This window comes from Felis catus, chromosome D2 (genome assembly GCF_018350175.1).
Source record: "Felis catus isolate Fca126 chromosome D2, F.catus_Fca126_mat1.0, whole genome shotgun sequence".
In the NCBI taxonomy this organism is placed as follows: domain Eukaryota; kingdom Metazoa; phylum Chordata; class Mammalia; order Carnivora; family Felidae; genus Felis; species Felis catus.
The window spans coordinates 58,380,555-58,406,268 of record NC_058378.1 but is presented as its reverse complement, the minus strand read 5'-3'; the positions used below and the strand labels follow the sequence as shown (position 1 = coordinate 58,406,268).

At 38.4% G+C, this 25,714-nt stretch overlaps 1 protein-coding gene across 1 annotated transcript in view; it reads right to left on the bottom strand.

The window, feature by feature from the left end:
- Nucleotides 1-25,714, bottom strand: part of ENTPD7 (ectonucleoside triphosphate diphosphohydrolase 7) — a 45,112-nt gene that overhangs the window by 7,101 nt on the left and 12,297 nt on the right. The window contains exons 4-9 of the mRNA XM_011287480.3: nucleotides 17,688-17,893; nucleotides 17,286-17,436; nucleotides 12,451-12,554; nucleotides 9,533-9,589; nucleotides 5,538-5,671; nucleotides 2,135-2,301 (exon numbers count right to left, since the gene is read on the bottom strand). Of these exons, the coding sequence (XP_011285782.1) occupies nucleotides 2,135-2,301; nucleotides 5,538-5,671; nucleotides 9,533-9,589; nucleotides 12,451-12,554; nucleotides 17,286-17,436; nucleotides 17,688-17,893 (819 nt within the window). The remainder of the gene's footprint in view (nucleotides 1-2,134; nucleotides 2,302-5,537; nucleotides 5,672-9,532; nucleotides 9,590-12,450; nucleotides 12,555-17,285; nucleotides 17,437-17,687; nucleotides 17,894-25,714) is intronic.

Here is a 25,714-nt window from a genome sequence, read left to right as displayed (position 1 = left end):
TTCAACCTTTTAATCAACATGTATATTTCCCAATGTATAGTGAAACTAGAGATATTAATTTGCTGATCTCAATCTAGTCTTCATTACACTGCTTCTTAGAAGTGCCAAGATCTCACCACACTGAGTGTGGTTCTAACGTTTAGCAAAACACCTGGGAGAAGGTAAAGAGAGAAGGTTGGAGGAGTTTCCTGAGGAGAAGGATGTGTCAGTGGTCAGTGACAACGGCTGGCCATAGGAAGGACCTGCCTGGCCCCACGTGGGGAGGGACAGGTTGGGGCAAGTTCTAATCCCCATCTTGGCCATTACGTGGTTCTGGCTGTTTCAAGTCTGCATTTGCCCAGCAACAATATTCCCGTTCCTGAAGAGATTAAATCTGGCCGAGGACAGAAATTAGTGGAGACCAAATAACTTTGTCAACTGCAGTTAATTATTCATCAGTTCCTAAACAGACGGACGTTGAAGGGTGGACTTCCTGGGATGAAGAAGCCTCCACGATGTAAAGACTGAAGGAGGAATTGGGAACGTGGCAACACAACAAAATGTTCTGGAACAACTGGAGCCTATTTTAAGGATGTGACACCAACTATTAAAAAAAACTCAGAAAGTCATATTAAGAAGAAAGAACCGGGGCACCTGGGTGGCGCAGTCGGTTAAGCCTCCGACTTCAGCCGGGTCACGATCTCACGGTCTGTGAGTTTGAGCCCCACGTCAGGCTCTGGGCTGATGGCTCGGAGCCTGGAGCCTGTTTCCGATTCTGCGTCTCCCTCTCTCTCTGCCCCTCCCCCGTTCATGCTCTGTCTCTCTCTGTCCCAAAAATAAATAAAAACGTTGGAAAAAAAAATTAAAAAAAAAAAAAAGAAGAAAGAACCATTACATTTTGACATCCCAGGAAGCATGGGTTTCTCTAGTAGAGTAGCAGCTACACAAGATGAATGATCAGTCTTCTCAATTAGGAACTTGGCAAGAAATACCAATGCACATATTGATGCATGGTGGCAGCCATGATACAGCCTGGCAAGTTCTGAGGCAGGAAACAGCAGACAAAGAGAAAAGGGCAGCAGAACGACAAAGGAAGGAAATGGAAAAGGAAACATAGCAGCTAGCAAAGATGGAACACAGCAAAACTGGTGTAAAACTTTCATAATTGTTCTTTGGACTGCCAGCAGGAGCGATCTGAGCTCCACAGCCCAAGCAACATCTGTACAGACTGAAGAGTATTTTCAGAATGCAAACACACTGCTTTGTTTTAAGGCATTCGTCCATCACCTGGTATAACAGGAGTCTCCTAAAACACCTTGACCTCTTGGTAGTTGAGACTTACAAAAACAAAAAAGAATCAGGAGACAGTATTTTCTTTATTATGGTCCCAAATAAGACAACTGCTGTGGACCAATTATTACAAATCGCCGTATTCATAATTGTAATTAATACAATAGCGGTATTTCTTCAAGTTAGTATTTCTAGCAAAACAAATGGGGTAAGTAATTTTATGGTGAAAAAAACCTCTGCTGTCTTATACTTCCTTCAACGTACGTAGTGATACAATAATTTTAAATACTAAAGAAAAAAAAAACCCACAACTATTTGTACATTATGGTCTAAATACTTCATGTGGTAGCCAAATGAAGAATCAGTGATCTGTCCACGCTGCAGGAAAAACTGGCTATTCTGGACTTAATGAGAGAACAATGTGAAGATTATTTCTAACTTCATATGCTTTTTATCTTTTATGCGCACTATGGAACCTCACTCCCACGTAAGATGCAAATATGTCTTCTACCAAGAGGGAACTGCTAAGAACTACATTATACTGCACATTGTAAATTAATAACTTAGCCTCACTTATCCTGTGATACCATTTCTGAAAAAGGACACAGCAAGAGATCACCATAGTAAGCTGCTATACTTTTCTGAGTCCTAAGAGCAAAGACCAGAATGCACCCTAACCTAGACCAAGTGGGAATACCAATGGAGGGTCTCTATTAGTAGTGACACTACCCCACTGACGAGAGTGGTCAGGAAGGAGGAGGAAGCAAGGACATACCTATCTTAGTAGAATATGAGTATTTCTTCCTAATATCTGCACCCTGACAACATTCTATCTCAGAGGCACAGATCCCCATGTCCAAAGTACCTATTTTTGGTAAGGGTTTCATTCAGCACAAGATCTTCATAGCGCTGCCGGGCAAAGTTGCCTCCAAAACCCAGGAAGGTTGTGACATAAACCCTGTACACATGTTCAGTGTGTTGCACATCACAGCCCAGGTTGAATTCAGCCAGCAGGATCTTTGCTTCTTCTTCCTATAATACAATGTAAAGAGAAAAAAGGGAATTTTCATTTTGGTTGATTTACAGAGAGCTATGACGTTACCAATATACCAGTCTTCGTGTGTTGTAACTACCCTTTAAAATACCTTATAGCATTCTTTCATTCTCATAACATTATTTTCAACAAAGACACAAAATGACAAGCCTGAACAAAAAAGTACAGAGACTAAATACCAAATTAGAGACAACAACAGGATCTGTAGTTCTATACAAGGCAGAATCATTACAGATAATGTCATTTTCTTGCATGTACTTTTCAGATTCTCCAGTTTGCCAAAATGAGAATGTACTACTTTTATCATCAGGAAAGAAAAAATCTTTTGATAAAAATAAATTTCAGGAATTTGGAAGATCATCCTGAGACCTATTCTATGGGTTTTTACAATTCTATTCAAGAAGCTTTAATGTATCCTATGACAGGGACTAGGACTGGGAAAGTTCCATTTTACAGTACCTCTAATGAAAAGATGGTCTATTTTTTTTTTTTTTTTTTACTTCAGTCCATGGTTTGAGTTAATCATACTCCTCAGTTCACGGCTCATTACCATGGCAAAGCCCCATTTCTGTTTTGTCTATTTACTTCCTTTTATCCTCATACTCACCCCCATTCCTACCCCCACATTCTAATGTGCTTAATGTAACATACATTTGTACATACTGTTGTAAAATTAAATTATTGTTTTGAATGTATTTATTTTTAATTAATGAAAATGCTATCATGCCCAGCAATTTCACTAAGTATATATATAAGAGGACTGAAAAGTATGACTAATCAAAAATGTATATGTGAATGTTCACAGCAGCATTATCCATAATAGTCAAAAACTGGAAACAAAAATCCAAAAGTCCATCATCTGATGAATGCATAAACAAAATATGGCATGGTCATATGGTTATTCAACCATGAAGAGAAATGAAGTTCTGATCCATGCTACAACAGAGATGAACCCTGAAAATATTTTGCTAAGTGAAAGGAGCCAGACACAAAACGTCACATATTGTATGATTCCATTTATGTGAAGTACTCAGAAGAGGCAAATCCACAGGAGACATAAAGCAGATTAGTGGTTGCTGGAGCTAGAGGGAGGAGAATGGCAAGTGACTGCTAATGAATGTGGGGTTTCTTTTCAGGGTAATGAAAATGTTCTAGAATTCGATAGTGGTGGTTGCATTACTTTTTGAATGTGCACAACTTTGTGAATTGTACCAAAAAAAACACTTTAGGCACTTAGGATTACTTATATTTTTTAAAGCACTATTGTACTTTGTCTCATTGTTCCTTTTGTTATTTACCAAGCCCTAAAATCCATCTGTAAGACCGTTATATTACCAGGCTACATCTAACTTGCTGCTTGCAAGTATACTTTCTATACTAGTGTTGCTTTCTAAATCTGCACAAACAAAAAAGTCCTTTATTTAAGACTTTAAGGATAAGTGCCACTTACCAGAACAATGCCTTCATTTTACCTGTTGACTACATACTAACAAATAAAGACTAAAATGTCTTACAACCTCGTTCCCCAAATTTCCAACCCTTGCACAGACCCCTTCTGATTGTTAAACCCACATTCCCAACAATCTTGCTGGATATTTAGGCATATATGCTCCTCAGAGATCTCAAATTCATCATACGTAAAACTGAATTCATTGGTTACAAGGACTTGGGCTAGAGACCAGAAAATTGTTCTCACCCAAACCTCCAGACCACACTCATTTGCTTAGCATCAACCCACCCTTTACCTTGGGGTCTCTCTCAGTGACTGAATTCCTTACCCTACCAGGTACCTAGGTGGGAACCTCAGCATCACTCGGTATCCCTCTCTGCCCTACCCACACCATTACATTACACTGTTTTGTTTTGTTTTTTCCATAATACCCCTGAGATCTGTGCCCTCCATTCCATTTCCACTTACGTTGCCTAGTTCAGCCCTTATTACCTCTTACCCAAGGTTCCCTGACCTACATTTCTTTCTCACACAGACAACAAAATTATTTTCCTAAAAAAACAGATTGGATCTATTATCAGTCACATAATGGAACTGAAAAGGACCTTCAGAATTTAATTATTTCATAGATGATGAAACTGAGGCCCATATGACTGCCCTACTCAAAAACCTTTGCTGATTCTCCTCCATCTATAGAAATAAAAGTGAAATTCCCTAGCATAGCACCCAAGACTCCTTACAATTTAACTTCATCTTATCTTCCTAGACTTACTATACTGGAAAATTCTATACTACAACAGGCTATTCAACGTTTCTTGGACATTCTGAGCTCTTTGCTGCTTTCTTTGTGCCCTTGTACATACTATTTCCTCCCTAAAGGTGGCCTTCCTCAACCTTCAAATGCAAAAGCCTACTTATCATCCAGGGCCCAGGTAAATACCTTACTTTCCAGGAAGCCAGCATGACTCCCATTCATGTAGTAGACGAGTAGAGTGGGGACATTACTGATATCTGGTAGAGGCCAGGGATGCTGCTAAACATCATATTATGCACAGGACAGCTCTCGACAACAAAGATTTATCCAGCTCAAACTGTCAATAGTGCCAATGATGAGAAACCCTGGTTTAGATCAAATTTTAGTACTTCCATAGTCTGCCTGTTATCACAGGCTGTCTTCACTGATAGATTATAATAAGTTTTTGGGGCAGTACAATATGTCTCATTCCTTGCACACAACAGGTGTTTAAAAACTGTCTGCAGCTCTTTTTCCTCTCTATGATAAAACTCTTTCCTCAGATACATATATTCTTTACATTCTAGTCAGGTAAGGAATTTAGAAGCACAAGAATGGAATCACAAGTAAGGGAAAGGAAATAACATTTAATGAGCAAGTATGTACCAAATACTGTACTCTGGGCTTTATATGAATTATCATGTTTAATCTTCTAGCAGTCCCAGGAGACAGGGAGTATAACTGCTAAAATACATTAAACATTTAGCACATGTTGGAAAGTTTGTCAAGTGCTTTACACACATGGTGTCATTTCATCTTCCCAACTTCATGAAGTGGATACTATTATTATTCTCTTTTCATACAGGAGGACATTAAAGCTCAGAGAGGTAACCTAACCAAGATAATGTAAGCTAGTGAGTATCTGAACAAATATTTGGACCCATGCAAATTGGTCTAAGTCAAAAAACAGTGACCTTCTTTCCCAAATACTGGCATTTGTAGCAACCCAATATCCCTAAAAGGTAAAATACCTGTTTCGGAGAAAGGACAGAGGCTGAGGTAGGAACTTCATAAGCAATTTGGAGAGAGGCTCCTCCCATATCTAGTATCCCTACTGTCCTTCTGCGCCCTGTTGCCAATTCCTGGGGACCCTCAGCATCTGATTCTGAAATAAATAAGGGAAAAGAAAAGGCCTAGTAATTAAAAAACAAATCAAAAATGAAAAAAAAAATCAAAATAGAAATCCCTTAAAAAATGAAGAGCAAACTGAAATAAATTAATCTCACTGTATCAACTATGTATTACAGAGAATTCTTTCAAGTAACATTTTTACTATATCCCTTATAGTATGTATCTTACTGACAACAGAAGCAAATAAATATCTTAAACTGCATTGTAGTAGTCTTATTGATAATAATTTTTTAAGCCATTAAACGTGTTATGAAGTAAAGCAAATAAATGTTTATATTAATATGTTTAGGAACAAATACTCAGCATAAAAGAAAAAAACATACAGGTATAAACTCAACAATATTAAGCAACAACCTTATAATCTTTTTTAAATTAATTTATTTTTATTTATATTCAAGTTAGTTAGCATATAGTGCAATAATGATTTTAGGAGATTATAGATTCATCCCCTATGTAAAACACCCAGTGCTCATCCCAACAAGTGTCTTCCCTAATGCCCCTTGCCCATTTAGCCCATCCCCTCATCCACAGCCCTCCAGCAACCCTCAGTTTGTTCTCTGTATTTAAGAGTCTGTTTTGTCCCCCTCCCTGTTTTTATATTATTTTTGCTTCCCTTCCCTTATGTTCATCTGTTTTATATCTTAAATTCCACATGAGTGAAGTCATATATTTGTCTTTCTCTGACTAGTTTCGCTTAGCATAATGCCCTCTAGTTCTATCCATGTTGTTGCAAATGGCAAGATTTCATTTTTTTGATTGCTGAGTAATACTCCATTGTATATGTGTGTGTGTGTGTGTGTGTGTGTGTGTGTGTGTGTGTGTGTGTATCACATCTTTATTCATCTGTTGATGGACATTTGGGCTCTTTCCATACTTTGGCTACTGTCGATAGCACTGCTATAAACATTGGGGTGCATGTGCCCCTCCGAAACAGCACACTTGTATCCCCTGGATATATAACTAGTAGTGTGATTGCTGGGTCATAGGGTAGTCCTATTTTTAACTTTTTGAGAAGCTTCCATATTGTTTTCCGGAGTGGCTGCACCAGTTTGCATTCCCACCAGCAGTGCAAAAGAGTTCCCCTTTCTCTGCAGTCTTGCCTGAGTTGTTAATGTTAGCCATTCTGACTGGTGTGAGGTGGCATCTCATTGTGGTTTTGATTTGTATTTCCCTGATGATGACTGATGTTGAGCATTTTTTCATGTGTCAGTTGGCCATCTGGATGTCTTCTTTGGAGAAGTGTCTATTCATGTCTTTTGCCCATTTCTTCACTGGATTATTTGTTTTTGGGTGTTGAGTTTGCTAAGTTCTTTATAGATTTTGGATACTAACCCTTTATCTGATATGTCGTTTGCAAATATCTTTTCCCATTGTCGGTTGCCTTTTAGTTTTGCTGATTGTTTCCTTTGCTGTGCAGAAGCTTTTTAGTTTGATGAGGTCCCAATAGTTCATTTTTGCTTTTGTGTCGCTTGCCGCTGGAGACATGTTGAGTAAGAAGTTGCTGGAGCCGAGGTCAAAGAGGTTTTTGCCTGCTTTCTCCTCTAGGATTTTGATGGCTTCCTGTCTTACGTTTAGGTCTTTCATCCATTTTGAGTTTATTTTTTGTGTATGGTGTAAGAAAGTGGTCCAGGATCGTTCTTCTGCATGTTACTGTCCAGTTTTCCCAGCACCATTTGCTCAAGAGACTGTATTCCATTGGATATTCTTTGCTGCTTTGTCAAAGATTAATTGGCCGTATGTTTGTGGATCCATTTCTGGGTTCTCTATTCTGTTCCATTCATCTGAGGGTCTGTTTTTGTGCCAGTACCATACTGTCTTGATGATTACAGCTTTATAATATGTCTTGAAGTCCAGGAGTGTGACGCCTCCAGCTTTGGTTTTCTTTATCAGGATTGCTTTGGCTATTCGGGGTCTTTTCTGGTTCCATACAAATTTTAGGATGGTTTGTTCTAGCTCTGTGAAGAATGCTGGTGTTATTTTGACAGGGATAGCATTGAATATTTAGATTGCTTTGGGTAGTATGGACATTTTAACAATCTTTGTTCTTCCAATCCAGGAGCATGGAATATTTTTCGATTTTTTTTGTGTGCCTTCTTCAATTTCTTTCATAAGTTTTCTACAGTTTTCAGTGTATGGATTTTTCACCTCTTTGTATAACCTTATAATCTTAAATATGAATTGGAACTATCATGATTTCTTTTTCTCTTTCTAAAAATACATATTTTCTAGCTCTGTACTGAAAGGGCCTAGAAGTAAGGATAATCTAGGAGCAATAAGCACTCCTGGCATCCATGGTCTCTAAATATCATTTTCCAATAAAAGAAACCAGGGCTCCTTAAAAAATGTCCGATGCTAGGTCTAAGGTAGAAAAAATACAAGACAAGCATGGAATATACCTTAGTGTGCCAAAAAGCAAGGGAAATATAAAAGACTATTGGGATGTTAAAAGGTACAGAAGCCAACCTATAGGTGCTCCAACTGGCCAATGATGGTGTAATTTGAGCACTGAAAAGAATGATGATGCAATGGACTACGATGCATCAAACACATTAAAATCTACAAACTCATAATGATACTGAAAAAAAACTTCACTAGTTACCTTTGGAAGTTGCTAGGACATCAACTCATTAATCAAAAACTTGATAAATGAAAGAATGAAAGATCTATCCTGTCTTTCCATTTAGAACTGTATTCCAGGATAATCAAATAGTTAATGAAGAAAATTTTGTTACATAAAAACCCCAACTGTTAAATGCAGAAGAAATGAAGGAATTAGAAAAATAACTATTTTGCAACCTCTAATGAAAAAACGAATCTAAACAACAATCACAATTGGCTACTATAACCATTAAGTGAAAAGTGAAAAGGCTGGAGAATTTTCATAATAGATTAGATCAGGCTGACAATACCTGAACCCTGAAACCTGATCAGTCTTAACGTGACTGAAGTGGGACAAGCAGACCTTATAAAACTTCTGAGGTGATGTAGTAGGAAACACTTAGTGCCAATCTTTATTTATTATTTATTCTTGCCAAAGGAATTGAATCGGTGTCTAATCAAGCTTCTGTATCTAATCTCCAATTTATAAGACATAAGGAGGGATGAGAAGCATGTTTAAGACCCCACAAAAATTCAGTCAATCAAATTAAGAATGTGGTAATTTCATTCTATCAAGTGAGCCAGGTTTTTTTTTGTGTTTTTAATGAATGATTTGAGGAAAAGAGGTGGGAGGGGGAAAGCTGTTATAAAGAAACTTATCAATCAAATGTAATTATGATCCTTGTTCAGATTCTGATTTTAACAAGACAATTACAAATAAATATTCTTGATACAATAAAGGAAGTCTCTACCTGGGTATTAGATAGATGTTACACAATACTAGAAATTGTTAACTTTTTTAAATTTAAGAATGGCATTGTGGATATTTCAGTTGTTTTGAAGCTCCTCATTGGTGAGAGATAAACGCTGAAGTACAAGAAGATAAAATGATATGTCTGGGGTTTGCTTTTTAAAATCCAAAAGGAAAAAAACCTGTGTTGTATGGAGGGAGGGTGGAGCCAAAAAACTGACCAACCACTAATTAGTGTTGAGTCTGAGTAATGGGCTCATGGAAATTCATTTTATTATTACTTCTGTAAATGTTTCTAACTTTCCATATTAAAAATTTAAAAAGAAATAAAAGAAGGGAAAGTAGAACTGGAAAATGAAGCATCTTTACTTTTAAAAAAAAAGAAAGAAAAATCACTCAAATGTGGCACTTATATTACACTGATAGGTTACAACATAAACCTTCGTTCAGTCCTTAGAACTGTCTTAAGATGACAACATTACTCACCATCCTCATGGTCGAATCTTCCCAAAACAAAGTTGATTCCAATCCATGCATAAACTCCTAGGTAAGAAACATAAAAGCCCATGCTTAATTCTCTATTGCTATGCCATGTATACACCTCTCCCAGGCTGTTCTTTTCCTCCTTTTCTTAGGAAAAAAGTGATGATAGTATTTTATTCCATACTCTTAGTGTATGAATTCAAAATCTCTTATCTTGTGATGCTTTTCCCTTTTAAAATGATTTGCATTGTCTAAATTAATGTGTAAATTTGCGTTTTCTAAATTAATGTGCAAAAACAAATGTAAAAAATGTGCATCTTGGATTCTGGCTCTGGGCAAGAGGAGGTAAGCACACTCTATCCTGTCATCCCACCGAACACAGTGTAAACTGCATGGAATATATGGAGCAGATTTGTGAGAACTCTGGAAGGAAATAATAAGAGGCACACTGAGTCAGAGATCAGAAGTTAAAGTACCACCAAACCTGTAGTGAGTGTCCCATATTTTCCCCTCAGATATTGCCCGGCCTGGACTCAAAAGCAGCTTGAAACACAAAAGGACATCCAGGTGTGGAGGGAAAGAACTTCAAGGCCTTGCTTTCTGGTCCAAGGAGCATTAAAAGAGACCCCAAAGGCTCCGAAAGAATGGAGGAAAATCCCTTGGTTTTTTTTCCTTTCATTTTGTTCTCTGCTACCCCAGGCAATCCTGCAACAGCAGAGGTAGAAGTTGGGCAGGTGCCTAAAACTGTGAAGGATATGAATCTTCTCTGACTAGAGGAGCTATAGCCTTAAGAACTGAAGAAAATCCCTATTGCTGATTTTTCTCCATGTCCTCCACCATTTAGCCCTGGATGCAGATGCAATCATGGGAAATATATGGCAGAGTAGGCAAATTAAAGCCCTGGCTTTCTAACTGGAGGACCATGAAAGTGAGCCCCAGGGAACCAGAAAGTGTTGGGGAGATCACAGAGAGTAAGGAAAAAAGTGATGTATGAACTCCTGGGCTCACAGCCAAGCAACACATGCATGGATCTCATAAACAATATACCAAAGGCTCTGAGAACCGTACTAGCTAGACACTCCATTTGTATGGACTATGCCCAGATTTTAGACTGACCACTGGGTGACACACAAATGGTACAAACCCAAATAGCAGTGACAAGGCTTTGAAAAATGAATCACTACAATCACAGAAGGCAGGTCAGAACTTGAGGCATGAACCTAACCAGGTCAACTCCCTGCTAACACAAACAAAAGTCAGTATTTTCCTTACGATTGAAACGAGACCCAGTTTCATAGTATAACTTTCAAAATGTCCAGGATACAATATAAAATTACTTAGCATGAAAAGAACTAGGAAAATCTCAACTCCTAAGGGAAAAGATGCCAACCCCAAGATGACACAGATGTCAGAATTACCAGACAGAGATACTAAAGCAGCTATATAACTAAGAAATAAGAGCAGTCTTACAATGAACAGAAAGATAGAAAGTCTCAGCAAAGGAAGAGAACATAAAGAATCAAATGAAAATTTTAGAACTGGAGAATGCAATACTGAAATTGAAAAGGTAAATCTTTTCCTTTATGTGAACTGCAACTAGAATGTACAGAAGAGGGGCACCTGGGTGGCTCAGTTGATAATCAGCGTCTGACTTCAGCTCAGGTCATGATCTCACGGTTCGTGAGTTCAAGCCCCGCATCAGGCTCTGTGCTGACAGCTCAGAGCCTGGAGCCTGCTTCGGATTCTGTGTCTCCCTCTCTCTCTGCTCCTACCCCACTCACACTCTGTCTCTCTTATTCAAAAATAAACAAACATTTAAAAAAATTCAGAATGCACAGAAGATTTTCTCTTTTTCAAGAAATGGAAACATAATTTGTCATGTAGGCCACATTTGGGCCACATGAGAACATATATTCAATTCTACCTCAAAACTACAAACCCAGCAGTGCAAGCTTTTAGGGAATTATCAGTACTTCATAATAAATACAATAAAGGTGGGGGGGGTGCCTGCGTGATGCAGTTTGTTAAGCTTCTGACTCTTGGATTCAGTTCAGGTCATGGTCTCATGGTGGTGAGATGGATCCCTGAGTTGGGCTCTGCACTGAGCATGGAGCCTGCTTGGGATTCTCTCTCCCCCTCTCTCTCTGCTCCTCCCCTGCTTGCTCCCTCTCCTTCAAAATAAATAAATCAACATTTAAAAAATAAACGCAATAAAAGGAGAGCCCATAACAAAAGAAAAGTAAATAATGATCATCCCCTATTAACATTTCCCCTTACTTTAATAATTTGCTTTACATTAGAATTTGGCAAACTCAGTACAACCCCCAGTACGGGGTGTTAGCAGAATTATTAACTGCTTGTTATATTTTAAAAGAAGATGAGGTTGAGGTTGTATTTAAGTTTAATGGTGCGGGTGATTGGGTGATTTATGACACAGGTGATTCAGGGTTTTTTAGTGAAGAGGCCATGGGAATTGCAGCGTTATATAGTTATGGAACTTGGCTAGTGGTTGTCACTGGTTGGTCCTTGCTTATTGGCGTGTTAGTGATTATAGAAGTTACTCGTGGAAATTAAGTAAGAGTAGACTAAAAGTACTTATGTTTTGAAAACTACAATTAGCTAACCAAATACTCACTTGGAATCATCACTAAATACTAATATGTTCTTATAAACACAGTACTTAGCACAAAGTTAAAAATAAATATAAATATATGACTTCCAGAAGCAGCAATCTATAACAGACACCAATGCAGAATATGCAAATGATAATTTAAAAAAAAAAACATATGACAGAATCAAGAAAATTACCCGAAGAAAAATAAAAATCAAATATATAAAGTAATCCTAACCGCACCCCTAGCAGAGAGACTATGCCATGATTGGCTAGGAGCTGAAGGAGTGCACCCCTCAAGGCCCAGTACCTTCCTGCTTCCCAGAGATCACTTCTGCCTGAGACTGTGAAAAGAGGAAGTCAAACTCCAGAGGTAAATCTCTCACCAGATCAGCCAAGATAGCCAGCTGCTTTCTGCAAGAAAGAACAAAAATATAAAAGTTAATCGTTAAACACTCTTCTCACAATTAGCTTCAACTTGCACTTCTACCTCATTGCTCACATAGTCCATCCACTAGTTGAGCCATGCTTCTTTTTGGCACTTCACTTGATTTTAAAGGTTTAAACTGCCTCCAAAGTATATCCTTCCACTTAAAAGGCAATATGATACTAGTAATACTTTTTCTTTGTGTAATTTTATAATTCAAATAGTATTAAAAGATGAGACCACAGTTCTGTGCCTCTCACAACGCTGAGTATATATAAGTGGCAGGAAGCACAGTTTCATAATTGCATGATTCCTAACTACTATGAAGGGAAGCTGTCAGACTAAGGAACACAATCTTATCCTCAGATCTTACACAATACAGAAACAACACCTCATATTACCACACAACAAGCACTGTTAGATCCACAAATTAATATCCTTTACAAAACTGACAATGAACTTTTTAATCTCCTTTTATATATTTCAAGGGCTGGGGTTTTGTTTCTTTATAAAAATCTTATCATTTGAAAAACCCAAATCAGGATCAAAATCCAAAGGTTATAACAATTTGGGGACAAAGTCTGAATCTTAGTATCTAGGGTTATTTTCTCCTCTCAAGTTTTATGCTATCAGTATTATTAAAGAAAAGCAAAGAAACAAAGCTAGAAGTAATAATATGAATCTAGAGAAAGTGGTTAAAAACAAAAGCAACTATCCTGGATCTTTAAAATAACTCATTAGAAAAATATTCTATTGGCTCAGCATGACTTAGTGAAGAATGATAACATTTAAAAGTAAAGAATATATTTAAAGTAATAATTTTCTTTAAGCTCAGGTCATGATATCATGGTTGTGAGATCGAACCCTGCATCAGGCTCTGCACTGAGCATCGAGCCTGCTTGGGATTCTCTCTCCTGCTCTCTCTACCCCTCCCAGCTTGTGCACGCTCACTTTCTCTGTCTGTCTCTCTCTCTCTCAAAATAAATAAATAAACATTTTGTAAAAAAAAAAAGGAAAAACAAAGTAATAATTTTACAATATACTGTCAAATACAATTTCTAAAATAGCTCGTTGTTATACATATTAAATTCTTACAATAAGAATTTTACATGGAGAACAAGAGGGATTATTTTGCTCTCCCTATTGGATATGTTTCCAATTGGCTATTTGCTTAAAATAAACAAAAAGAGGGCTTGCTGATTTGGGGGACAATATGGAAAAATGGGCACCCACATACACTGGTGTTTGGAATGTAAATTACTGGTATATCTTTTTTTGTTTTTTTAAGTAGGCTCCATGCCTAGCCTGCTTCAGATTCTGCGTCTCCCTCTCTCTCTGCCCCTAACCCACTTGAATTCTGTCTGTCTCAAGAATAAATAAACATTAAAAAAAAATTTTTTTTTAATTAAGTAGGCTCCATGCCTAATGTGGGGCTTGAACTTCTGATACTGAGATCGAGAGTCAATGCTCTACCAACTGAGCCAGCTACGTGCCCCACTGGTATGATCTTTTTGAGAGCAATCCAGGACTTTGTATCCAAATTTTTAACGTGCTTAACTTTTGACCAGCTGTTACGTTTTTAGAAATTTATTGCAAGGAAATCATCAGATAAGAATACAAAAAGGAAGCGAATACTGCAGCTTTATAAAAATGAAAAAGTGACAACCTGTTAAATAATCTATGTCATATCCATATAATGTAACACTAGACAGATGTTAAAAGAAATGAGGTCGACTTATACTCTATATGTATTGACATGAAAAGATGTCCAACATATTTTGAGTTCTAATAGGTTATGAAACAGTACATACAATATGATCCCAACTTACATTAAACAATAAACAAAAAACTTTTTCATGTACTGCACAGAATAGAACTTTTGTTCCTAAAATTCAATTTGTTTCTTTATTTAAAAAAAACAAAAAAACAAACAAAAACTTTCAGTGGCATCCGGGTGGCTCAGTCAGTTAAGCATCTGACTCTTGGTTTTGGCTCAGGTCATGATCTCACGTTTCGTGAGTTGGAGCCATGCATTGGGTTGTGTGCTCATGGTGCAGAGCCTGCTTGGAATTCTCTCTCTCTCTCTCTCTCTCTCTCTCTCTCTCTCTGTGCCCCTCCCCTACTCGCACTTCTCTCTCAAAATAAATAAATAAGCTTTAAAACAAAACAAAACAAAAAACCCACAGAAACAAAAAACTTTCAGTGGCAAAATGCTGATAACTGTTGAAGCTGGGGGCTGAGAAAATAAGGATTCATTATGCTGTTCTATTTTTATTATGTTTGAAATTTTCCAGAACAAAAGTTTTTTCCCCCTTAAATGTCACCTTATACTACCTTTGTAATTTCTTTTTAAAGGCATTTTCATTACAAAACAAAAAAGAGGTTAGTCTAACAAATTGTTAGTCTAGGCCTTTGACAAAGAAATAAAACCTAGTGATAACACATTTCAAAATATAGTCCAGGTGATTTAAACCCATTTTGAATATTGCTCACAAATGCTAATATATTAGTGGAGCATTAATTATACAAAACAGGTTCTTACAGTGATGGCTATATTTATGTCAACAACTACAGCTGCCTCAAGAGGTAGCAATGATTTCATAAGCCCAGGATAGATATAGGCATTATTTAGAAGAGGTGATCAGAAAACGAATTAAAAGACAAGCTCTTCACAAATTCTTAAGATAAAAAAAAAAATACAAATATTCGGAGCCTCCATGCTGACAGTGAACATCTTAGACAAATGGAATGGAGTTACATAGTGGGTTTTGTCTGCATAGAAACTTCTTTGACAAACAATGTCAATGCTGAGTGACATCAGGAGATGAGGCAATCCTTTCTTTTGCTCCAGACCCACAAAAGGGGGCCAAACCATCACCCTCCTGGTCGGCTCTGCCTTTTTGACTCCCTCATCAACTTCTTCTGTGGCCTTCATCCCCCTTCTTTGGTGTTGACCTCAGACCACTCACAAGCCTGTGATGTGGCACCCACTGTGTCACCTATACTCTTCCCAGGGTTTCTAAATTCTGAACTATATGATTATTACTTATGTCAGAATCAAAAATTCTAACTTACACGTGTAGTACGGTTAACAACTTTGTAGAAATTACAGAGATATGTACAGAGAGAAGGGAATATGACAAAATGAAACACTTTCGATAGGGCAATAGGGATATAAGTTTGTTGTTTATTTTTCCTTTACTGCAGCTATAATATTTTAAAATTTGGTTTTAAAAATTAAAAAACACAAATGTTGTTTTGTTTTGTTAAGAGAAAGCACGCATGAGAGAGGGAGAAGGACAGAGGAAAAGAGAGAGAGAAAATCCCAAGCAGGCCCCACGCTGAGCACAGAGCCTGATGCGGGGCCCAATCCCATGACCCCAGGATCATGACGTGAGCTGAAATCAAAAGTCGGACACTCAACTGACTGAACCATCTAGCCACCCCAAAAACAAAACCAAAAAAATTTTCTTAAGTTTATGTATTTAGAGAGAGAGTGCAAGCAGCGGAGGAACAGAAAGAGAGGGAGAGAGAGAATCCCAAGCAGGATCCATGCTGTCAGCACAGAGCCCAACACGGGCTGAATTGCAAGAACCATGAGATCACGACCTGAGCCAAAATCAAGAGTCAGACGCTCAACTGACTGGACTACCCAGGCACCCCAAAACAAAAGTGTTTTAAAGGCCAAGATGTATGGGAAAATAAGGGGTTAAAATAGGTCTCTCATTTCAACAAATGGTTATATAAAATAATCTGCTTCTCAACAGCAGACAAGATAGTAAACCAGTAATTGTGTATCTAAAGAGAAGGAAAGAAGCCCATTGAAAGAACTGTGGACATATGTTACATTGTCCTGCACGTCTGGCATAAGCAGCACAAAGCCCTACCTGCATAGCCAAGGTTTTTGTTGCTGGCCAAGAATACAAAATAAAACTTTCTGGAAAAGGGAACTGTTATTTACCAAGAAAAAAATATCTAACCTAACAAAAAATACCTGCTGCCTATGAGACTTTGAACATTCCAGAAGAATGAATTCTAAAGTGAAGGGAGCTCACTCCCACCCCATGACCATAAGTGTGAAGGGGCCAGGGAAGTGTCAAAGGGGAGAAATTACAAACAAGAATGTGTCTGACCTAAGTATAGCCACTGCCTCTTCCTCCTCTTCTTCCAAAGAAGAAAGAGGGATTGGGTGGCAAGATACTGGGCTAAATTGCCAAGGTCAAGTGGAAAAGACTTGACTGGATGAAGCTGAAAAAAACAGTTCTAAAACAATGGAGACTGAGCTTTGTAAAGGAGCACCATGACCAGGCAGTTAAGGAGAGAGCAGCATTCCTTCCTACCGACCCCCAGGTACCCAGTTGCTCAGGTCAACCTCCTACAACCCTTCTGTTAACTGTGCTCCCCTTCTAGTGATCTAAATTTATCACCATCACCACTGCCCCTCAGTAAAAACTAAGAATCATTACAGCCATCACAGATAGATATTGATCCCAAAGAAGCAAATGACATGAAGCCCTGAACAGACTGTGAAGTAACTGCGTGCAGGGGTGGCTTTGCTCTATTTTGAGCCAGGAGTCTTCCAGTGCCACCTGTGAACTCTGCATGGTGCACCCATAGCCCACCTTCAGACCAGGGGACTGCAAAGAATAACATGTGGAATCAGCCTGGCAACTCTCATGCCACCCATTCTCCTGTGTTCTTCAGACCCCCTATCTCACCTCTCAGGGAGAAGCCTCATGCCTGCTGTGCACAGGATGTAAAGAGGGGTCTCCTTGTGCTTCTTCACAGGCACGTGAGCAGCAGCAAAGCTCAGCAGAGGACGAAGGTAATCACTGGCATGTTCTGGAGTGTCGGCCATTGCAGAGATTCCTTAAGTAAGACAAAATACTTTAAAAAGCAGATCACATGGATTCAGAAGACTGATACTCCATAAAGTTCTGCATAAGGTCCTAAACACTTATTTATGTGAGAGGACGGGAACAGCAATGAATGAGATCTCTCCCATTATCCAGACTCGCAAGAAAAAAAGGGAATAGCTTTCTTTCTGCCTCTTCACTCTCTCCTCTTTCATGCCTGTAGCAGGTAAAGAGACTGACAACAAAATACATGCCAAATAGTACCTGGCTTGATCTTTTTAACCACTGGTTGGCTGTTGCGGTCTCTCATCTGCTTAATGTCCAGTAAATCATGGGGGTTGCCATTATGTCTTGGCCAGAAATAAACAAAAATCCGGGAGCCACTGCTGCCACAATCCACGACAAGTCCGTAATTTAGAGTTGGGTCTTCAGTGTTGGTTGCTTCAAGCTCCCCTACTCGAGCCAAATACCTGAGCCAGGCAAAAAGAGAAACTGGGATTAAAGAGTTTTCATGAAGTGTCCACCTGTGCCAGCCACATGGAACCACACATCCTGAGGAATGAAACAACACTGGCCATAATTAGTGATGTACATAGTTAATGCCTGGTTTTCTTCCCGAGAGCCATTGAAATGGCAGTGGGGGCAGTTCTGAAACTGGCTGGGATACCAACTGTTTTACCATCTTTAAAGAGCTTCTAGGTCTAAGCAAATAACTATTTTTTATTGTTATAAGCCACCGAGATATGGGGCAGTTTGTTATACACACTAGTTAACTAAAACAATCCTAATAATCTCTCTCCTATCTCTCTATCCTTTCTGTACATAAACATTAACACTACTTTGGAATGATTATCACTTAATATGTGTTTCTGGGTGGCCATATTTATGGGGCTTTTTGCTTTGTACTTTTTACTGCTAGAACTGCATTAATAAAAAATGTATTTCATAAACACAGTAGTTATTCTTTTCTATATCTTTTAAAGTATTTTACAGTCATAAGAAGAATGCTTATAAAATATGTATAAATAATAACAATAAAACAATGTACCCAACACCCAGTCTAAAAAAAATAAAACATTACACTGTTAAAAAAAAATAGCTTCTAGGCCCTAGGACATCAGAATTTTGTGTTGGAATTTTTTCAGATTCTCATTATAAAGTATTTATGTGGTGGACAGCAGGAAGATGAAACAAGTAAAGATGCTACCATCAAAACACCAAGGTTTGAGTCTCTCAGCTCTGGCACTTTCTATGCTGTGTGACCTTCAACAAGTTACCTACCTTCTCTCAGACTGTTTTCTCATCTGTAAAATAAGGATACCAAGTCTCTGCCCTCATACAGACAATGTATGCTGAGTGGGTAGCACAGCGCTGTACCACTGCCACTGCTTTTACTGTTACGTGATAATAATTGGGAAAGCAAATAGGAGAAGACTCTCTGGAGAAAAGAGCTGAACAGTCCAGAAGAAAAGAAGGCTAAGAGTCGGTAAAATGCTCCTGAGTCTTAGGCTTTAATAAACATTAAGGTTCATTTAGAACCTGAGAGTCTGAAAAGTACAAACATTGCTGAACTTCTCTTTGAAGAGAAGCTCAGTGAGAATGGCTTTTAACTTATTATATGGAAAAAGCTCTTTCTTGGTGCTGAGAATACATACTGCACGGTAAAGAGATTAAAACGTTGTCCTGTAAATTCTTTTAAATTTGATTAAGTATTACTATAGGTTGAGCTAGTAGTTGAATAAATGCTTTGAAAGCAATGCTGTGTATTTTTTCAAGTATCACCACTAAACTCCCTTCCTTATATCTGCCCTACTCATCCAACACTGTATTTAGAGCTAATTCCTAGATCCCCTAGACCCTTACACAGAACCCCTCAGAACTAGGTTTTGTGGGGGCACCTGGGTGGCTCAGTCGGTTGAGCAACCGACTTCAGCTCAGGCCATGATCTCACGGTTTTTGAGTTTGAGCCCCACGTCAGGTTCTGTGCTGACAGCTCAGAGCCTGGAGCCTGCTTCTGATTCTGTGTCTCCCTCTCTCTCTCTGCCCCTCCCCCGCTCATGCTGTCTCTCTCTGTCTCAGAAATAAACATTAAAAAAAATTAAAAAAAAAAAAGAACTAGATTTTGTGAAGCCTGAAACTTATGCCATTAGATAGTTGTTGTGTTTGTTGTTGTTGTTGTTGTTGTTGTTGTTGTTGTTGTTTTAAGAAAGATTCAACATTACAAATACGAAAAGGGGCCTACACATGTAAGGGGCCCTGAAGTGTAGGTATCACTAGCTCTTCGGTAAATCTACCTCTGATCAGACAATTAGCCACATGTCCCACCCCTCACAATAATCTAGGCCATGTTTACTGGTGATTTGACACTGCTATGCAGACCACACAGTTCCCTGCTTTGGGGAGGGAAAAGCAAACCTTGATGAATGGATGAGCATATAGAATCAGTTCTGAAATAAAAAAGTAGAGTTAAGTACCTTTCCTCCTCTGCAATACAAAATAAGGGAGGATCATATATTTGAGCTCCAGTATCATGCTGTAAATGATTACATAGGATAGGGTCAGGTAGAACTTTTTTCCGGATCCAGTATGAGAGGGAGTTATGGGAAATGAAGCAGGTGGTAAAAATCTGTTACACTCTAGCAAGTTTATGTTCCCAAAGACTGTTTCACCACAAACTTTACCACTCTAATCAGATTACTGGGCTGAACTGGGCTTATGATCCACAAATCAACTCATAACAGCTCACTTCTATCACATAAAAGCTGGGAAGATATCTGGGTTCAAGTTACAGAACTCTTGCAAATACTGACCTCATGCAAGGTAAGCCATCTCTAGCCCAAAGTGACTTTTCATTTCCTACCCTAGCAATCTTTCTACTTCACATGCTTCACAGATCTTTCTCTGCTTTCCCTCTCTCAAAACCTTCCCCTCTACTTTTCTGACTAGATTTTAGACCCCATTCCCGCCTGCTTAATGAATAACTTTTCTCCAGTACACTGGTTCTCAAACATCTAGGCTCAGGACCCCTTTTGTATTCTTAAAATTTATTGGATGCAAAAGAGGTTTTGTATATGTGGGTTACATCTATTTATATTTACCATGTTAGAAAATAGGACAGAAAATTTTTAATATTTACTTAGATAAAACAATACTCTTTGCATATTAATATACTTTATAAAAATAACTTTTTAATTAAAAAAAAATTTTAATGTTTATTTTTGAGAGACAGAGAGAGCAAGCATGAGCAGGGGTGGGGCAGAGAGAGAGGAGACACAGAACCTGAAGCAGGCTCCAGGCTCTGAGCTGTCAGCACAGAGCCCAACGCGGGGCTCGAACCCACGAACTGTGAGATCATGACCTGAGCCAAAGTCTGATGCCTAACCGACTGAGCCACCCAGGTGCCACCAAAATTACTACTTTTTTAAAACAAAAAAAAATAGAAGAGTGACATTGTTTTATGGTTTTGTAAATCTCTCTACTGTGTAGATTAATAGAACACAGCTAGATTCTCATACTTGCCTCTGTATTCAATCTGTTACAGTATGTTGTTTTGGTTGAAGTATATGAAAAAAAAATCCAGCTTCACAGAGACATGTTGTTGGAAAAAGGAATATTTTAATAACCCGTTTAGATTCTTCTTTGATACTACACTAAAGTTCAACAAGTGGGGTTTCTTAAAGGTTAGCTGCAATGTGAAATCTAAAACCCTATCTAAGAATGTTTTATACTCCGTAACATTAACCATTAGTCTATCTTGCACTTTGAATCTTGCACTTTGAATGTGCATTTACCCCGGCACAATTTTGTAACATCTTATACTGGGAAATATTGGTTCACTGAGCTATGCAAATCTCCCTAACGTTGACACCTTTCATTTTACAACATTAAACACACACACACACACACACACACACACACACACACACACATTAATATCACTACCAATATTATCAAAAAAAGTCTTTTTCGGTGGGGGGATGGGCTAAAAGGGCTAGGGGCATTAAGGAAGACACTTGCTGGGATGAGCATTGGGTGTTATACACAGGGGATGAATCACTGGAATCTACTCCTGAATACATTATTGCACTATATGCTAACTAACTTGGATGTAAATTAAAAAAAAAAAAAAAAGTCTTTTAAGTATTAAGAAGCTAGCAGACTCATGGTGGCAGATACAAATGTTCCAAACTGCTAATTTTCACTTGAAAACTCAGATGTTATCACTGGCAATAAAAGCTAACAGTTGGCTTCCTTAAAGTGACAGGATTTTACTTCATTCATTTTCAAGAAGAGCGTTACAAAATATCCATGTCTGAAAACCATAGTTTTTCTGGCATTCTTTCAAGTAAGAATAATATTCCGTGATAAAAGCAGCTAGGTTTAACTCACACCCCAAACAATTGCCTATGGGCTTTTCCTCAAGACAACTCAGTGTGCAAGAGAAGTGCATACTTCCAATTTTGTCACACAGAATATGAAAAAGATATTCTTTTTTTTTAAAAACATTTTTATTATTTATTTTTGAGAGACAGAGACAGAGCATGAGTGGGGGAGGGGCAGAGAGCGAGGGAGACACAGGATCTGAAGCAGGCTCCAGTCTCCGAGCTGTCAGCACAAAGCCCGATGCGGGGCTCGGACTCGAGAACCTCAATATCATGACCTGAGCTGAAGTCAGACGCCTAACTGACTGAGCCACCCAGGTGTCCCATGAAAAAGATATTCTTAAATGGAACCTGAATTTTTTCCCATTACAACTGTGTAACAGTGACGACTACAATAACTAACAGTAGAATTTGGTGCCTCCATCTTGATTTGTGTCAAGGCACCTGCAGTTCTACCTACCTGTTGCTTTGCATCACTAGTATATATGTCAACTCAGTGAAAAGGGCAAATAGCAACATACTAGCCAAGAGGGAGAAGCAAATAAAGTATCCAAGGGCAGATGAATAAATGAACAAAATGCATTATATACATAAAATGGATATTCTTCAGCCTTAAAAGAGAAGGAAGCTTTGTCATATGCTACATATGGGTGAGCCTTGAGGATATCATGCTAAGTAAAACAAGCCAGTCACAAAAAGACAAATATTGTGAGTTCCACTTACATGAGAGATGGGAAGCAGCCATATTCATCAAAACAGAAAATAGAAAAGTGGTTACCAGGGGTTGGCGCAGGGAGGGAAAAATGTGGAGTTGTTGTTTAATGGGTATAGAGTTCAGACTTGCAAGATGAAAAAGTTCTGGAGATTGGTCAAATAACAATGTGAATACACTTAACAGTACTGAACTGTATACTTAAAAGTTGTTAAAATGGTAAATTTTATGTTATGTGGTTTTTTCCAATTAAAAGAAGGGCAAGCAATCCCTATCAAAATAACACCAGCATTCTTCACAGAGCTAGAACAAACCATCCTAAAATTTGTATGGAACCAGAAAAGACCCCGAATAGCCAAAGCAATCCTGATAAAGAAAACCAAAGCTGGAGGCGTCACACTCCTGGACTTCAAGACGTATTATAAAGCTGTAATCATCAAGACAGTATGGTACTGGCACAAAAACAGACCCTCAGATGAATGGAACAGAATAGAGAACCCAGAAATGGATCCACAAACATACGGCCAATTAATCTTTGACAAAGCAGCAAAGAATATCCAATGGAATACAGTCTCTTGAGCAAATGGTGCTGGGAAAACCGGACAGTAACATGCAGAAGAATGATCCTGGACCACTTTCTTACACCATACACAAAAAATAAACTCAAAGTGGATGAAAGACCTAAATGTAAGACAGGAAGCCATCAAAATCCTAGAGGAGAAAGCAGGCAAAAACCTCTTTGACCTCGGCCCCAGCAATTTCTTACTCAACACATCTCCAGAAGCAAGCGACACAAAAGCAAAAATGAACTATTGGGGCCTCATCAAAATAAAAAGCTTCTGCTTTTATTTTTATGTATATACATATATACATATGTGTATATATATATATATATATATACACATATGTATATACATACATATATATACACACACACATACACACACATATGTATACACACACACACATATGGAATATTACTCATCAATCAAAAAGAATGAAATCTTGCCATTTGCAACTACATGGATGGAGCTGGAGGGTATTAAGCTAGGCAAAACTAGTCAGAGAAAGACAAATATCATATGACTTCACTCATACGTGGAATTTAAGATACAAAACAGATGAACATAAGGGAAGGGAAGCAAAAATAATATAAAAACAGGGAGGGGGACAAAACAGAAGAGACTCTTAAATATAGAGAACAAACAGAGAGTTGTTGGAGGGGTTGTGGGAGGGGGGATGGGCTAAATGGGTAAGAGGCATTAAGAAATCTACTCCTGAAATCATTGTTGCACTATATGCTAACTAACTTGGATGTAAATTAAACAATAAATAAATTTTTTTTAAAGGGCAAATAACATCTTAGTATTATTATGAAAATAGCTTTGGCCTAATTTTGGCCTCACAAACTCCCTGAAAAGGTTTCAGGAACTCCCAAGTAAACACTTTGACAACCACTGCTGTAATGTGACCTTCTTTTTCCCATCTGCTTCTCTACCTATTCCTCTCCCTTCCCTTCTTTGACATGACTTCCCAGGACCTGAATGTGAGACCGGAAACCATCAAAACCCTAGAGGAGAAAGCAGGAAAAAAAACCTCTGACCTCAGCTGCAGCAATTTCTTACTTGACATATCTCCAAAGGCAAGGGAATTAAAAGCAAAAATGAACTATTGGGATCTCATCAAGATAAAAATCTTCTGCACTGCGAAGGAAACAATCAACAAAACTAAAAGGCAACCAACGGAATGGGGAAAGATATTTGCAAATGACATATCGGACAAAGGGCTAGTGTCCAAAATCTATAAAGAACTCACCAAACTCCACACCTGAAAAACAAATAATCCAGTGAAGAAATGGGCAGAAAACATGAATAGACACTTCTCTAAAGAAGACATCCGGATGGCCAATAGGCACATGAAAAGATGTTCAGCGTCGCTCCTTATCAGGGAAATACAGATCAAAACCACACTCAGGTATCACCTCACGCCAGTCAGAGTGGCCAAAATGAACAAATCAGGAGACTATAGATGCTGGAGAGGATGTGGAGAAACGGGAACCCTCTTGCACTGTTGGTGGGAATGCAAACTGGTGCGGCCACTCTGGAAAACAGTGTGGAGGTTCCTCAAAAAATTAAAAATAGATCTACCCTATGACCCAGCAATAGCACTGCTAGGAATTTATCCAAGGGATACAGGAGTGCTGATGCATAGGGGCACTTGTACCCCAATGTTTATAGCAGCACTTTCAACATAGCCAAATTATGGAAAGAGCCTAAATGTCCATCAACTGATGAATGGATAAAGAAATTGAGGTTTATATACACAATGGAATACTACATGGCGATGAGAAAGAATGAAATGTGGCCTTTTGTAGCAATGTGGATAGAACTGGAGAGTGTTATGCTAAGTGAAATAAGTCATACAGAGAAAGACAGATACCATATGTTTTCACTCTTATGTGGATCCTGAGAAACTTAACAGAAACCCATGCGGGGAGGGGAAGGAAAAAAAAATTAGAGAGGGAGAGAGCCAAACCATAAGAGACTCTTAAAAACTGAGAATAAACTGAGGGTTGATGGGGGGTGGGAGGGAAGAGAGGGTGGGTGATGGGCATTGAGGAGGGTACCTGTTGGGATGAGCACTGGGTGTTGTATGGAAACCAATTTGACAATAAATTTCATATTTAAAAAAACACAAAAAACAAAAGTTATCCAAGCTTTGGCACTCAGGAAAAAAAAAAAAAAAAAAAAAAGAAGCCTCCACTCAACAATGCTGACTCTTGTGATATTCACAATGATTTGAAAAGGCTTCCTCCTTCTGTTTTACAATGTGGAATGTCATTATTCCCTTTAAGCAGTTTGTTTATATTCCAGTATGCGCTCCTAAGACTTCTTTCCTATTTGTTTGTTCCACCTCTGCACTTAGCCTATTAAGTTTCCCAAGAGCAGACACCTTATTTGCAATATCTCCAACTGTCACAATGCTCCTCACATTTCCCTGACGCATAACAACCAACACTGACTGGTTTGGTCCTAGAGCTCACTGTATGGAGCTGCAGGTTTGTCAACTCCTCTATGTCTTTATTAGCTGTCTAGCTATACATACTCCAAATCAATTGGTCTCCTTTTCAGAAACTTTCAATGGCTTTCCAAAGCATCCTGTCATCCTCCTGGGTTCCTGTCAAGATAAGCAACTTT